At 44.6% G+C, this 15,613-nt stretch overlaps 1 protein-coding gene across 2 annotated transcripts in view; it reads left to right on the top strand.

The window, feature by feature from the left end:
• The first annotated feature begins 1,619 nt into the window (after positions 1 to 1,619).
• UBE2U (ubiquitin conjugating enzyme E2 U) overlaps positions 1,620 to 15,613 on the top strand; it is a 30,197-nt gene continuing 16,203 nt past the window's right edge. The window contains exons 1-6 of one of the 2 annotated variants that reach the window (XM_066625854.1): positions 1,620 to 1,639; positions 2,168 to 2,308; positions 3,604 to 3,685; positions 7,210 to 7,302; positions 9,688 to 9,785; positions 14,793 to 14,919. In XM_066625854.1, the coding sequence (XP_066481951.1) occupies positions 2,240 to 2,308; positions 3,604 to 3,685; positions 7,210 to 7,302; positions 9,688 to 9,785; positions 14,793 to 14,919 (469 nt within the window). In that variant the 5' untranslated portion in view covers positions 1,620 to 1,639; positions 2,168 to 2,239. Of the gene's footprint in view, positions 1,640 to 1,912; positions 2,073 to 2,167; positions 2,309 to 3,603; positions 3,686 to 7,209; positions 7,303 to 9,687; positions 9,786 to 14,792; positions 14,920 to 15,613 lie in introns of those variants that run through there. The other variant, XM_066625853.1, reaches the window with a different exon arrangement.

The following is a 15,613-nucleotide window of genomic DNA, read 5'->3' as shown; positions in this document are numbered from 1 at the left end:
ACATTTATTTACAGGTGGGGCCTCCATATCCGGGATTATTCATCTGCAGATCTGGTTCAATGCGGGTCCCATCCCCCCAATGTGCATGGAGACCAACTTGGCCTGCTGCCCACTGCCTCTGCAGGCTTCAGAATGGCCTTTTCGGCTAAAAAAAACAGCCGCCTTTTATGCCCAAGAGAAATTGGAAGTGAGGTTTTTATTCAATATAAGGAATTCTGAGGCTTGGGGAAGCCCTTCAGAGATTTCCCTTGGGAAACCAGAAGTATTTATTTATTTATTTATTTATTGCCGAAAAGGCCATTCTGAAACCTGCAGAGATCGTAGGCATGATCTCTGCAGGACTCAGGTCTGGCCAATCGTGGATTTAATTATCGATGAAATTCAGCGTATGTGTATGTGTGTGAATACACACTCTGTTGCCTATTATGTATTGTTAGGATAGGCCCAATCCTAACTAGGCGTTACAACGGAGGCAACAGAGGTTCTACTATCATAAATGGTCATAAGGCAGCATGTGCAGTACAGAGGACAGGAAAGACTGGGCCTTCAAGGATATGGGCATATGGGAATTATAATTGTTATAATATTTATATACTGTTTTTCAGCAAGAGTTCCTCACAAAGTAGTTTACATAGCAAAATCTATTTTTCACATGTTTATACCATCCTTCCTTCAGGGAGCTCAGGGTGCTGTACATGGTTCCTTTCATCCTTTTTATCCCCACAGCAACCCTGTGAGGTAGGTGAGCCTAAGAGATCGTGACTGGCCCAAGGTCACCCAGGAAGCTTTGTGGCTGAGTAGGGCTTTGGACCTGGATTTTCCAGATCTACGAGTCCAACACTAGAACCACTACAGCATTCTGGCTCTCAGTAAGAAATCAAGAAATGGTTCCCTGTCCCCTTATTGGTTCCCTGTCCCCTTAGGGGTTCCTTAGCCCCTAAGCCCTAAGGGCTTACAATCTAAAAAATGTTTCAGAAGAGACTACCAGCAATAGTCACTGGAAAAGACACCATGCTGGGGTGAAGAGGGAAGATTTTCATAAATAAAACCTAGCTGGGTTCAAAAAGAAACAAGGAGCAGCCTTGTTCTCCCTAAATCAGTGTTTCTCAAACTTCCCGGGAGATTTATTCCTGGTGTAAGTCTTTGCGGGGGCAGGGGCAGAGGCAGCAAAGTGATCCCCAGGATCACGCCCCTGTGGGGGAAGGGGGGGCTATTTTTCAACTAACTTTACATGCTCCCAGGATCCAGGGGGCGTGGGGAGCCTTGCGGAGCGCTTTCAGGGTTCCCCGCGGCTTCTAAACAGTGAAATTTCCAAGCGTGACGAAACCAGAAGTTCCAATGGGGATGGCTTAGCTGTCTCTGCCCTGTGCCCCCGCCCCTTAAAGGGAATGGGGTATCATTACACGAACTGGTGGGTTGCGACCCACCAGTTTGAGAATCACTGCCCTAAATGAAACCACAGCAACCCATAGGGGAGCAGCCACTCCTTATCCTTCTGCAGCCTCATCATCTCCAGCAGCTCCTGTCTCTGATAAAATAAGAGTTATTTATAGGGCAACAGAGTGATTTTTTTTCTTCTCTATACATGGCTGCTCAAACCATCAACTAGGCAGATGAGAGACATTCCTTGACAGTCAAGGTAAACTGAGTTTGACTGCAATGGGCATTTCTGAACTTCTGAAATCTGATCTCAAACAGATACTGTTGCTGAAGTTGAGACCTCCACTTTCAAGACTTGTTTGTTAGGCCGCCACTGATTGGAAGTGAGGAAAAATGAGCTCCGAAAGGGCTGCAATGATTGGTTGAGAAGCAGAGGGCCACTGTCATAGTCGTTTTCTCATAGGAACAAGCTGCTGTTGCTAGGTGACATTCTATACACAGAGTCTGGCCTGCTTCTTTCTGTCTGCCTCCTTCTGATGGCTGTGATGCCTGTGTGTGTCCCGTTTTAAAAACAATGGATCAAGCCTGACATCTCTCCTCTGCTATCCGTCCTTCCGCAAACATAACTCCATACAAGCAAGTTCAGTCTGCCATGTTTTGCATCCTCTGCTTCAAGACTGCGCAGGCAACGGGTGACTCCCAATTTACTGTTACTTGCAAATCCATTCAAATACAGTGTGATTTACCAGCCGTCAGTAGACATTGCCTCTTATTTCTGTAATTTTAGGAGAAACTGCTGATTCTGTTGGACAACGCCTGCCTGCGTGAGACGACAAGTGCAAGAACTGCTCCTGCGGTTATGATTCACACAAGAGCTTACTTGTTGCTGGAAAGAGACTATAAGGAGTATGAAGAAGCCCAACTCTTTGTAAGTACAGACAAGCTTCCCCCCCTCACCATCCATTTAGACTTAGCCCCAACAGTACACCATTAAAGAGTCTATACTCTACTGCTGGGGTCTCCAAGCCCCAGCCCGGGGCCAGATGCAGCCTGCAGCAAGCCTCTTTCCGGCCCGTGGCCAATCTCTTGTCCCCTGAAAGCCTCTGGCCCACTCAACTGAACATAACCAGAACCATTATCTGATTGTGTGTTTTGAGGGCCAGAAAGGTTGAATGAATGAGCCCATTCATTCATTTATTCACTCATCTAAGTTCCATCTCTAATTTATTTATTTAAATTTTATATTTAAATTTTTTTTCCGGCCCTCCACACCACACCAGATATTTGATGCGGCCCTCTGGTCAAAAAGTTTGGAGACCCCTGCTCTTCTGAACGACAAATCTAAAGAATCTGAAACAAGTTTTGTACTGTTGCCCCTGATCTCATGTGTAGTTGACTTGTGTAAATGTATTTAGAAACGAATTTATAAATAACATTCCAGTTTTGTGATGTCAAACTAGAGCAGCAGTCCTGAGTACAGACATACCCCTGTATTAGTAGGGATTCTATTCTGGAACCCCACACAGTTAAGTGAAACTGCGAATATGGACAAATGCCCCCCACCGGAGGGTCATCTGTGTCCAGCAGAGGCCATGGTCTGTCTCTGCCATGCTCAGTCTGGGCCTTAGAGGCAAAAACACAAAGTCACTTCCAAAAAAACTAGAAGTTACTTTTTTTGAAAAACCAAAAGTCAAGCTTTTAATGCCTTGTAAGGCATTAAAAATGTCACTTCAGGTTTTTAGGAAAAACCAGAAGTCATGTGTTTTGCCTCTTAAGGCTCAGATGACCGTCTGGAGGGGGCGTGTGTGTGTGTGTGGGGGGGGGGTCCCATGGACCTGATCCATGGATAAGTGAATCTGTGGATACGGCCGGCCCCCCTGTATGCTTATCTGGAAGTAAGGCTGCAGTCCTGTACACATGTATCTGGAAGTAAGTCCCATTTAACACAGCAGGATGCTCTTCTAAATAGACATTGGAAGTCTGCACTTTAAGGCTTCAATTCTATCCACACTTACCAGGGAGTAAGCCCCATTGAACACAATGGGACTTATCAGTAAACAAGCATAGGATTGTGTCATAAGTGTCCTAGAAGTAACTGTTTATCAAAGTGTCAGTCATTCATATTGCAACTTTTATATAAAACGCATACACAGTGTACTCATTTTTTTAAAAGGAAAAGTATGTTATTATTCCAAACAAAGAGTTTAAGTTTTCCTTTCTTAGGGCATTTTTGTTACTCCTGTGGAAGACAGCTTACTGGAATGGATAGCGGAAATCAAGGGACTGAAGGATTCTTTATGGGAAGGTAACCCATCCTGTTTCCTAGGAATTTGGTATGATATTATACTGCCGAAACAATTGCCAACACAATATTTTTAAGTATGGCTTATGTATAGTGTGTTCTCTCACATATATATTCTGTGTTCTCTGTCCAATTACACTGCAAGGTAACAGGGCCTCTGAGAGAAATTTTATCAGGGGGTTCAAAATTTCTTTTAGGCCCCTTTGCAAAGGCAGAGGACTGAAACAGAGCAGGGGAGGGTGGTGATGGGTGAGCAAAATGGGAGCAAGGAGGCGCAAAACAGGGCGGGAGGAGGGTGGAGATAGCTGGAAAAGTCTTTGGAGCCCAAATCTACCCAACCATGTGGCATCACCAGCTAGATGCAGTAATATGGAAAACCAAACACACTCCTAAGTCTCTAAAAAATTTTAAATATAGAAAATAATGCTGAAAATTAGCATCATTGTATTTAGGCTCACACTAGAAAGGAAAGTGTCCTGTGCATACCAAAACGTGCTTCTGCAGCAGCTGTAGTCTGGCAGCTGTGTCCCTGAGCTCCTATACGCACCATCATGATAAGTGGATCCACAAGCCAAAGAGCTACTGTAGCAGTCCAGTTTCCTCCCAGATTTGTCATGTGTTAAGGAGTGTCATTCCTCAGCCCAGCATATATGGCTTGCCAGTAGCTGTAGCCGCACGCTCGTGGTAGTGTCCCCAGCATCCCATGTGGGCAACAAGTCTGAGTAGATAAGAATATGTAGGATCCCAGGAAATTTCTGGGCCCCTCCTTTGGCTCCTGGGCCCCCTTTTTGACCCTGGGCCCGGGTACAAATTACCCCCTTTACCCCCCTCTCCTAGGCCCTGCAAGGTAACATTCTCATTTTACATATTGGAAATGGAGGCAGAGAGAGAACAACTTGCTCTTGTGTCACAGAACAAGTCAGAGATAGGACTTGGAAACAGGTTTTTCAAATCTCAGTCCAACATCCTGTCATGTCTCCTTTCTTGTTGACAATTTTAAAGTGCACAACAAATGGTTGGCAACCTTCAGTCTCGAAAGACTATGGTATAAGCCTACAGCACCCAGTATTCCAAAGGCTTATCTATTCCTGTTTTAAACAATACACAAACTATTTACTGAGTTATAGCTCAACCACAAGCTGTGCCATTGAATTCCTTGCAAGTAAGAGAGTAGTTGTTGCAGAGTGGATGCACCGAGCCTGAAACTTCTTAAGTGATGTTGCTCACTGCTTAAGTAATGTTACTCAGAGATAGCTGGAGGGGTAGCAGGAAATACTGCAGTTCTGACTCTGATCATCTATCCCACTCTCCAGTCTCTTGTGCATATTTATTTAAAATATTTGTATCCTGCCCACAGCATATTTATTGATATAAACTTTTATACTCCATCTTTCAATCAAAATTATTCTCTGGGGGGCTTACAAAAACAATTCAAAATAACCCAGGATCCCTCCGTCCTCTGGCCAATCATCTGCTTGCTTCTTGGGTCCCTGGGTGCCACTGACTGGGAACAGTGCTCTCTTCAGACAGGGAGGAGGAGGTAAGCTCCCTGCTGTGTCTGGCCAGGGTGGGGGCTGGGCTGATCTCCCCCCCTGAGCATACTATTGCTTGTTTGGGGATAGCTTGCACAAGAACTGGCATAAAATCAGCTACGTTTATGGTGAAGATTAGCGGTTGGTCAGGTGACAACTGATAAGCTGTAACAAAGTAGCTCAGGCACAAATCCTACTGCAAACAAATAAAGCACTTTCAGGCATCATACAAAGTTTCAGGCTCCTAGTCTTTCTTTGCAGGACTGGGGCCTTTTGAATAAGCCAAGGGAGGATCAAAATCAAAGACAAGAACAGTTCAAAACACCTAGTCAGAGGAGAAAATCAGAAATCAGAAACCAGATTCAAGCAGGCAGACTCTCGGGAGGGCAGCCAGCCAAACATGCAAAGCTCAGGTCACAACTGACCCACTTATCAGCAACCTCTTCCCACTGTTATTTGTAGGGCTGCTGGGAGGCTGGAGTCAAGCCGGCCTGGTTGTCCTGACAACTTCTCCCCACAATATTGCCAAGCATGTTCTGACACACTCCTATTGTGGGAACCTTGCCCTGCCATGGTCCTGATACAGATTCCCCTCCCCACTATGGCTGTTTAGATCAGAAACATTAAGTGTATCAGGCCCAAACATGTTTGGTCTCAAATTACTTCATTATTCTAGCCATTTTTTTTGTGGCAGTTCTGAAATGCAATAAGTGCAATATCTCTAAGGGAGCCAAAGCAACACTCTCATTTCTGAGTTGCCCTTCCAACTCAGGTATAGGAGTTCTCATTATACTGAGTGGAGGTGTCACATTCTGTGCAGCTCTGTGCAAATTTGTTGTGCCAATATATCAGATTGTAAGCACAATCTTTACTTTGCTAAATGTTGAAATGAAATGTCACCAGTGCGGAAATGTTTCATGTCCTCAGTTGAAATGTTGGGGGGAAAACAAATTTTAATACAATTTGGAAATGTCTGTACATTTGTTGACAGTTTGGCAAATTTTTAAAAGCAAATTTTTCATGGCTGTGGAATATCACAACATATAGGCAAATAAATGTTCGAAACTTCTGTAAATACAGGCGCCTGCCACTTAATAACCTTCTGCTTAACAACAGACCACATATATGACGGTGGTCAAAGCACAACAAAAAGACTCTTAATGAGGCAGTCAGGGCTCCCATAGCCTGCAGCAGAGTGTCTGTTTACCTGACAAAGAGGCTCTTAATGCAAAGAAGAAGCAATCTATTTTCAGTAGCCTATACAGCCAGCTAGTTTCTGGCAGGGAGTGTCAGTTTACACAACAAAGGCACTAGATTGGGCTGACTGTTTGCTTAACAACCTAATCACATAACAACAGGATTGGAGAACATATCCCCCTCGTTAAGTGGCGCACACCTGTATAATGAATCCCTGTTTGCTGGGCTACCAGTGAGAAGGAGGCGAAAGTTCCCTTTCCCCAAAGAGCCATTGCTGGCTGCCCTGTTGCACACAGGATGCTACGGGTCCCTGCATCGGGCTGTTAGTCCCAGTCCCAGCATTGGGCTGTTAGTCACTAATTCAGTGTGCCTGTCATCTTAAAGCAAAAACCTACTGTTGCATATACAGGATTGCTCCCACACAGAACAAACTTGATATGCATACCTTTCTCTATGCAGCTCTAACTCCTGTCATTCATTTCTTCTTTCCCTCACCTGCAGTGTGGCACACTTCATTCTTGTTAGTTACATCAGATAGATAAGCTGTGGATAATAAGACTAGAAAAGGATAAGTTGCAGCTGCTTCGCCTGAGGGTACTGAAAGATATGCATCTGATGTCAGGGTTGCAAACCAGCAATCCTATGTAAAAATGTGTACCAAGTTGTTAATATAAGGCTTCAAGTTTATGCATGCTTACTTGGGAGTAAGTTCTATTGAATTCAGCAGGGCGTGTTTCTCAAAAAAGGCATATAGATTTGGGTTACATCTGTGCTTAAAGTCCTCTTTTTCTGCACCAGGAGCTGAACTTCAGCTATCACTGAAGTACACCGAACGCTACGATGGAGTCCCTCCAAGGGTCAATTTCACCACTATTCCATTCCATCCCAATGGTAAGGAGAGTGCCAATGGAGTGTCCCTCCTATCATAGTTGATCAGGAACATAGATGAATGGCACAATTCTATACTCCATTTGTGCTGGCAGAGTGCATGCTTTGCCAACGCAGGCTGTCGCAAACATGTCATACAGTGAGGGGGTAAATTGGACCCAGGAGGGGGCGCGATCGGTAGTAGTGAGATCAGGGTAAGCTCTGCAGCATTCAGCACCAGCGGAACATCTACCACATGGTTAAGATTGGGATGTATTCCATTGTGCTATATTTTACATAGTTCCATGTTTCCTGGCCCTAGTTTTAGGAATTTTGCCTTTGAAGACTATCTGCCAGTTAAAATGATAATTAGTTTATGCTCATTTAGGTTTTTTTTTTTTAAAAACTGGACTTTAAATGTTTAAATGAATAGGATATTTTTCATGTACAGCCGTTCCCCCCTATCTGCAGGGGATCTGTTCCAGCCCCCCCCCCCGTACACTGCAGATAAAAGGGAACCTTATGAGTACCATGCTCCATTAAAGAGTGGGTTACACTAGGATCAAAGAATCCTTAAATTGGAAGGACATGATCTTGAATGGGGACGGCATGCATTTGTCTGGTATGGAAAAGCGAATGAATATAAGCGATTTAGTACCCATATATTAAGGAAATCCTTATTATGGATCTGGACTAAAATACAAAGGCAGATGTATGGGAAAATCCCCTGATGGGTGGCGCCGTTGGAAGCATGTAGCCAGCCAAGTTTATTAGAGACAAAAAAAGGATTAGATATGAAAATTTAGTGAAGAAAGATGGCAAATTAAAGACAAAAGAAGAATTGTCAAGGCAAGGTGTGGAGATGGATTGGTAGACGTGCCTACAATTAGACTCAGGATTTGGGAGAGACAAACAAGAAGGTTTCTATATGGAACAGACACCATTTGATAGACTATTTCTAGAAACAAAAGAAAAATATATTTAAAAAAGTATATGTTCTTATTGGACTTTGAGATGCAAGAAGAAACAGTAAAGCAATGTATGATAAAATGGGTGCAAAATATAGGCCATAATATCATAATAGATCAATGGGAACAGATCTGGAAGCATAATATAAAATTTACTAGAGCAACAAATTTCAAAGAAGATGTATATAAAATGTTTTATAGATGGTACATGACACCAAAAACAATGGTAAAAATGAAACAGAATAGTTGTTGGAAATGTAAATGTGCGGAAGGAACATTTTATCATATGTGGTGGACATGTAAAAAATGCAAATTTATTGGAGGATGGTAAGAAATTTAATACAAGAGATTGTTGGATTTACTATACCGTTGAAACCTGAATTTTTTTTGCTCAATATTACTTTAGATGTTATAGATAAAGAAGTGTACCTAGTTATTATGATTTTTACTGTGGCAAGGATTTTATATGCTAGATACTGGAAGGACTCCAAAATACCAATGAAAGATAAACTAATAGAGAAAATAATGAATGTGGCGGAAATGGGCAGACTTTCAGAAATTTTGGATCAACAATGAAAACCGACACAAATTGAGCAATGGAAAGCCTTTTATGCTTGGTTGAAAATGGAGTTTTAGAAATATATGATAGGGTTGTGTAGTGAAGTGTGTGATGTTTTTTGTTTTTGTTTTTTGTGTTATGTGTGTTTATATTTGTCTTTGAAAAATATTTTAAAACATTAAAAAAAAAGTACAATGCTCCACACACCCCACCCCACCCCACACTCCCACATCCTACCTTCCATTTTCTTCTTTAACAGTCAGGCATGTTTCTTGCTTTCACAGAGTGCCTATACCTTTAATAATTGTATAGAAGAAAGAATTTTGGCAGCTGCAGCTCAACATGGAAGGGTTTTAAAAGCTGCACCTGCCAAAACTCCCTCTTCTATACAATGGTTAAAGGTATCTGTCGTCCATTGTATCTCGTCACCCTGTTTTACAGACACTATAAAGGCAAAGCTTGGCAGACAGACACTAGGCGGGACACAGTCAGAACATTAACAGGAAGCTGGAACTGTCCTGCTTCCTGTTAACATTCTGATTGCGTCCTTCTAGCATGCAGGCTACCTTCCTTCCTGACCCTTTGCTCTTATAGTGTCTATAAAAGCAAGAACCATGCCTGACTGTTAAAGAAGAAAATGGAAGGTAATGGGTGTGGGGGGTGCAGCAAACCATGGATACCTGAAAATACCTGATCCGTATAAGGGGGACAGGGGCCTGTGGTTAAGTCTTTGGACACTGAATGTGTCTCTTTCCCTGTAGAGAACAGAGGTTGTTCAAACCTTTTTAATAGAATTCGTATACAAAGTTTGAACCCTCTGATTAGTATCTGGTAATCCAAACCTGCATTCTGAATGTTAATGCTTTTTGTCCCCCATCCAAGTGGACCCATATTCTGGGAGACCGTGTTTGGATTTTCTGGACGACCCTACCAAATGGGACCCCAATCTATCATTGACTAACATCCTACTTTCTATCCAGGTAAAGAAAGAACTTACTTTTCACAGATAGTGACTTTTCTTTGCTAAAGGGACAATTGGTATTAACTTTGAATGCTAAGGCCAGAATTCAAAAAGATGCTTAGGTTCACACAAGAAGCTTGCGCTAGTCCAATTGAATTTTCACCTCTTTTTCTTTGAACAGCCGATCCCTTTCTCACCTGGAGAAGCGCAGGCAGCCAGAGGAAGACCATGGGGAGACTTCCGGGGACAATCAGGCTTCGTCCCAACCTCAGGCGTGCAGCTCCTCGGCTGCCCGGGTGGGAAGTCTCGGGACTGGAGGACGTCATCCTGGAGAGGAGGGAAACAATCCCCTAGGGGGGACCCCTTCTCCAGGGGATGGGCCCGTATCCGAGCGCACTCGGGATACTCCTCGGCGGGAGGGGGGTCAGGGGCTTCTTGTAGTGGGGGATTCGATTATTAGAAACATAGAGAGGGGGGTTTGCGACGGATGTGAGGACCGCATGGTGACTTGCCTGCCTGGTGCGAAGGTTGCGGACATCACTTCTCGTCTAGACAGGCTAGTAGACAGTGCTGGGGGAGAGGTAGCGGCTGTGGTGCATGTCGGCACCAACGACGTGGGCAAGTGTAGCTGGGAGGTCCTGGAGGCCAAATTTAGGCTTTTAGGCAGGAAGCTGAAAGCCAGGACCTCAAAGGTAGCGTTCTCTGAAGTGCTACCTGTTCCACGCGCAGGGCCAGCTAGGCAGGCGGAGATCAGGGGTCTCAATGCGTGGATGAGACGGTGGTGTAGGGAGGAGGGGTTTAGATTCGTTAGGCACTGGGGAACGTTTTGGGACAAGCGGGGCCTGTACAAGAGGGACGGGCTCCATTTGAACCAGAATGGAACCAGACTGCTGGCGCATAACATTAAAAAGGTGGCAGAGCAGCTTTTAAACTGATCCCTGGGGGAAGGCCGACAGGAGCCAAGGGGCATCCAGTTCGGGACTCCTCATCCCTATGGGATGAGGATGGGGAGGTTAGAGAACAACAAGACAAAGGCAGAGTAGGAGAAGAAATTGGGAAAGGTAGGGTGATGGGATGTGATAGACGGTTTGGCACAATGAGAGGATGCGGGGACAAAGGAGCGAATAAGCAGCCCATCCTGGGGCATTCCGTGTATAAATGCTTTTATGCGAATGCCCGAAGTCTACGAGCAAAGGTGGGAGAACTGGAATGTCTGGTGACAAGGGAAAATATTGACATAGTGGGCATAACGGAAACCTGGTGGAATGCGGAGAATCAGTGGGATACCGCAATCCCGGGCTATAAACTCTACAGGAGGGACAGGCAGGGGCGTGTTGGAGGTGGGGTGGCCCTTTATGTTAAGGAAGGGATAGAATCCAGCAAAGTAGAGATTGAAGGTGGGTCCGACTCCACGGTAGAATCTCTGTGGGTTAAATTACCAGGCTTGTGCAGCGATGTAATACTGGGGGTGTGCTATCGTCCTCCAGACCAGAAATCTGATGGGGACCTTGAAATGAGGAAACAGATCAGGGAGGTGACAAGGAGGGACAGGGTTGTAATCATGGGGGACTTCAATTATCCTCATATTGACTGGGTCAATTTGTGTTCTGGTCACGATAAGGAAACCGGATTTCTTGATGTGCTAAATGACTGTGGCTTAGATCAGCTAGTCACGGAGCCCACCAGAGGACAGGTGACTCTGGATTTAATTTTGTGTGGTACGCAGGACCTGGTTAGAGATGTAAACGTTACTGAGCCATTGGGGAACAGTGATCATGCTGCGATCCGTTTTGACGTGCACGTTGGGGGAAGAATACCAGGCAAATCTCTCACAAAAACCCTTGACTTCCGACGGGCGGACTTCCCTCAAATGAGGAGGCTGGTTAGAAGGAGGTTGAAAGGGAGGGTAAAAAGAGTCCAATCTCTCCAGAGTGCATGGAGGCTGCTTAAAACAACAGTAATAGAGGCCCAGCAGAGGTGTATACCGCAAAGAAAGAAGGGTTCCACTAAATCCAGGAGGGTGCCCGCATGGCTAACCAGCCAAGTTAGAGAGGCTGTGAAGGGCAAGGAAGCTTCCTTCTGTAAATGGAAGTCTTGCCCTAATGAGGAGAATAAAAAGGAACATAAACTGTGGCAAAAGAAATGTAAGAAGGTGATATGGGAGGCCAAGAGAGACTATGAGGAACGCATGGCCAGCAACATTAAGGGGAACAATAAAAGCTGCTTCAAATACGTTAGAAGCAGGAAACCCGCCAGAGAAGCGGTTGGCCCTCTGGATGGTGAGGGAGGGAAAGGGGAGATAAAAGGAGACTTAGAGATGGCAGAGAAATTAAATGAGTTCTTTGCATCTGTCTTCACGGCAGAAGACCTCGGGCAGATACCGCTGCCCGAACGGCCCCTCCTGACCGAGGAGTTAAGTCAGATAGAGGTTAAAAGAGAAGATGTTTCAGACCTCATTGATAAATTAAAGATCAATAAGTCACCGGGCCCTGATGGCATCCACCCAAGGGTTATTAAGGAATTAAAGAATGAAGTTGCAGATCTCTTGACTAAGGTATGCAACTTGTCCCTCAAAACGGCAACGGTGCCAGAAGATTGGAGGATAGCAAATGTCAAGCCTATTTTTAAAAAGGGAAAGAGGGGGGACCCGGGAAACTATAGGCCGGTCAGCCTAACATCCATACCGGGTAAGATGGTGGAATGCCTCATCAAAGATAGGATCTCAAAACACATAGATGAACAGGCCTTGCTGAGGGAGAGTCAGCATGGCTTCTGTAAGGGTAAGTCTTGCCTCATGAACCTTATAGAATTCTTTGAAAAGGTCAACAGGCATGTGGATGCGGGAGAACCCGTGGACATTATATATCTGGACTTTCAGAAGGCGTTTGACACGGTCCCTCACCAAAGGCTACTGAAAAAACTCCACAGTCAGGGAATTAGAGGACAGGTCCTCTCGTGGATTGAGAACTGGTTGGAGGCCAGGAAGCAGAGAGTGGGTGTCAATGGGCAATTTTCACAGTGGAGAGAGGTGAAAAGCGGTGTGCCCCAAGGATCTGTCCTGGGACCGGTGCTTTTCAACCTCTTCATAAATGACCTGGAGACAGGGTTGAGCAGTGAAGTGGCTAAGTTTGCAGACGACACCAAACTTTTCCGAGTGGTAAAGACCAGAAGTGATTGTGAGGAGCTCCAGGAGGATCTCTCCAGACTGGCAGAATGGGCAGCAAAATGGCAGATGCGCTTCAATGTCAGTAAGTGTAAAGTCATGCACATTGGGGCAAAAAATCAAAACTTTAGATATAGGCTGATGGGTTCTGAGCTGTCTGTGACAGATCAGGAGAGAGATCTTGGGGTGGTGGTGGACAGGTCGATGAAAGTGTCGACCCAATGTGCGGCGGCAGTGAAGAAGGTCAATTCTATGCTTGGGATCATTAGGAAGGGTATTGAGAACAAAATGGCTAGTATTATAATGCCGTTGTACAAATCTATGGTAAGGCCACACCTGGAGTATTGTGTCCAGTTCTGGTCGCCGCATCTCAAAAAAGACATAGTGGAAATGGAAAAGGTGCAAAAGAGAGCGACTAAGATGATTACGGGGCTGGGGCACCTTCCTTATGAGGAAAGGCTACGGCGTTTGGGCCTCTTCAGCCTAGAAAAGAGACGCTTGAGGGGGGACATGATTGAGACATACAAAATTATGCAGGGGATGGACAGAGTGGATAGGGAGATGCTCTTTACACTCTCACATAATACCAGAACCAGGGGACATCCACTAAAATTGAGTGTTGGGCGGGTTAGGACAGACAAAAGAAAATATTTCTTTACTCAGCGCGTGGTCGGTCTATGGAACTCCTTGCCACAGGATGTGGTGCTGGCATCTAGCCTAGACGCCTTTAAAAGGGGATTGGACGAGTTTCTGGAGGAAAAATCCATTATGGGGTACAAGCCATGATGAGTATGCACAACCTCCTGATTTTAGGAATGGGTTAAGTCAGAATGCCAGATGCAAGGGAGGGCACCAGGATGAGGTCTCTTGTTATCTGGTGTGCTCCCTGGGGCATTTGGTGGGCCGCTGTGAGATACAGGAAGCTGGACTAGATGGGCCTATGGCCTGATCCAGTGGGGCTGTTCTTATGTTCTTATGTTCATCTCTTGCAGCATAACACAAGCAAAAATAGGCCACTTGTCAATACTTCTTTGATTTTACCACCCTGAATTAACATTATTCAATTTAGACAAGATAGATTGTATCTCCCACTCTTCCATTGAAGCATGAGGTGTTTAAGGCACTAGGTGCTTATGTTGCATTTACGCCTTAGACCAGGGTTGTCAAACTCATTTTATACAGAGGGCCTAAGTTAGCATTCAGGGCACCTGCTGAGGGCCGGATGTGATGTTATTAAGCAGAAAGTGACATCATTAAGCAGCTGATGGGCAGAAATCAGCACTTTGTTCTCACAAAAAACTCATTAACTGCAAATGACAGAAGAGAAAATACCAAATCTTGATGATATTTCAAGATATGGGAGTTCCCAATTTTCATGTAGGCTGCTTTTCAGCAGTAACATCTCAGTACTACTCAGCAGCTGCGAGCCTGAGGGCTGGATAAAAAGCTTCCGGGGGCCGCATCCAGCCCCTGGGCCTTACGTTTGACACCCCTGGCTTAGACCCTGCACCACTTGTGTTGAATGGTAGAGTGGAGATTGGGAAACTGGGCTCCTTTCTAACTGCTTCACAATTGGTGTAGCTCAAGCAACCCTCCTCCTTACAAATCTGTCCTTTCCTGCCACTCAGTACAGCACTGCAGGCAAGCTAGGACAGAACAGCAAAGGAAGGTGCAGTTTGACTGCACGTCTTTCTCTCTATGTATAGATAACAGGATTTGTGTCTTATGTCTCCCTTGTCCAAAAAAGGTGTTTGAATTCTGCTTGTGACTTACTTCTATGTGTATAAAACCAGTTTGCCTTTTTGTGGATTTCAGTGATTGGTAAAGCTTCACAAACTGGTATGTCCATGTCTCTTCACCCAGGTTCTGCTGTCTAATCCAGTTTTGACTAATGCAGTGAACCTTGAGGCAGCGAAAATGCTACGGAACAATTATGCCCTGTATAGAGAAAGAGTTATACAGTGTGTCAAAGCTAGCCAGCACCTAGAAGGTAATAAACCTCCCTGCTTTATGCTATTAGTCATAAATATATTCTTTGAGCACTACAGGGAGTTTTAGAAGAAACCCCTTAAATGGCTTTTTAAAAAAAACACCACTATTTTACACACAGCAATAAATTTTAATTAGTGTGATTGGCAATGTAACTTGAGTATGGGCTATGTAGGCAGATCTGTGATCTCACGAAGCACATTTGCCAGGCAGTGTTCAGAGGTGATCTAGAGGTCATGAGCTGGAAAATGAGGACAAGAGAAACAGTGATGTAAGAGACAATTAAGGTTGTTAAACCAATGATTCCTTTTGCCAGTGGCATCACCACAGTGCATTTGTACACATGGAGAGGAGTGCTACGATTTTGCCACCACTTCACACTGTGCTTCGAGTTCAAGGAAACATTAGCATAATTTTGCCACTGTTTTGGGATGTATCCTGCACCTCTCCATGATTCTGATCTCATCTGATTTGGAGGTTATCTTGTTAGGACAGAAAGGATATGAATATTTTAATTAATAATTTGAATAAATAAATCTGATCAGGGCCACCAAGGAATTTGCTGTAGCCTTCATAATGGCTAGATTCTAACTTACTCCTCCATGGATGTCCTGTTGGCCTTCTGTTGGGATTTTTTTTCAGAAATTGGGGAAGCAATTGTCTGCTATGCTGTGAGGATCAGAATAGTCTCTCTC

The sequence above is a fragment of the Tiliqua scincoides genome, chromosome 4 (assembly GCF_035046505.1).
Source record: "Tiliqua scincoides isolate rTilSci1 chromosome 4, rTilSci1.hap2, whole genome shotgun sequence".
Lineage (NCBI taxonomy): Eukaryota > Metazoa > Chordata > Lepidosauria > Squamata > Scincidae > Tiliqua > Tiliqua scincoides.
This window is presented reverse-complemented; position numbering and strand designations above follow the sequence as displayed.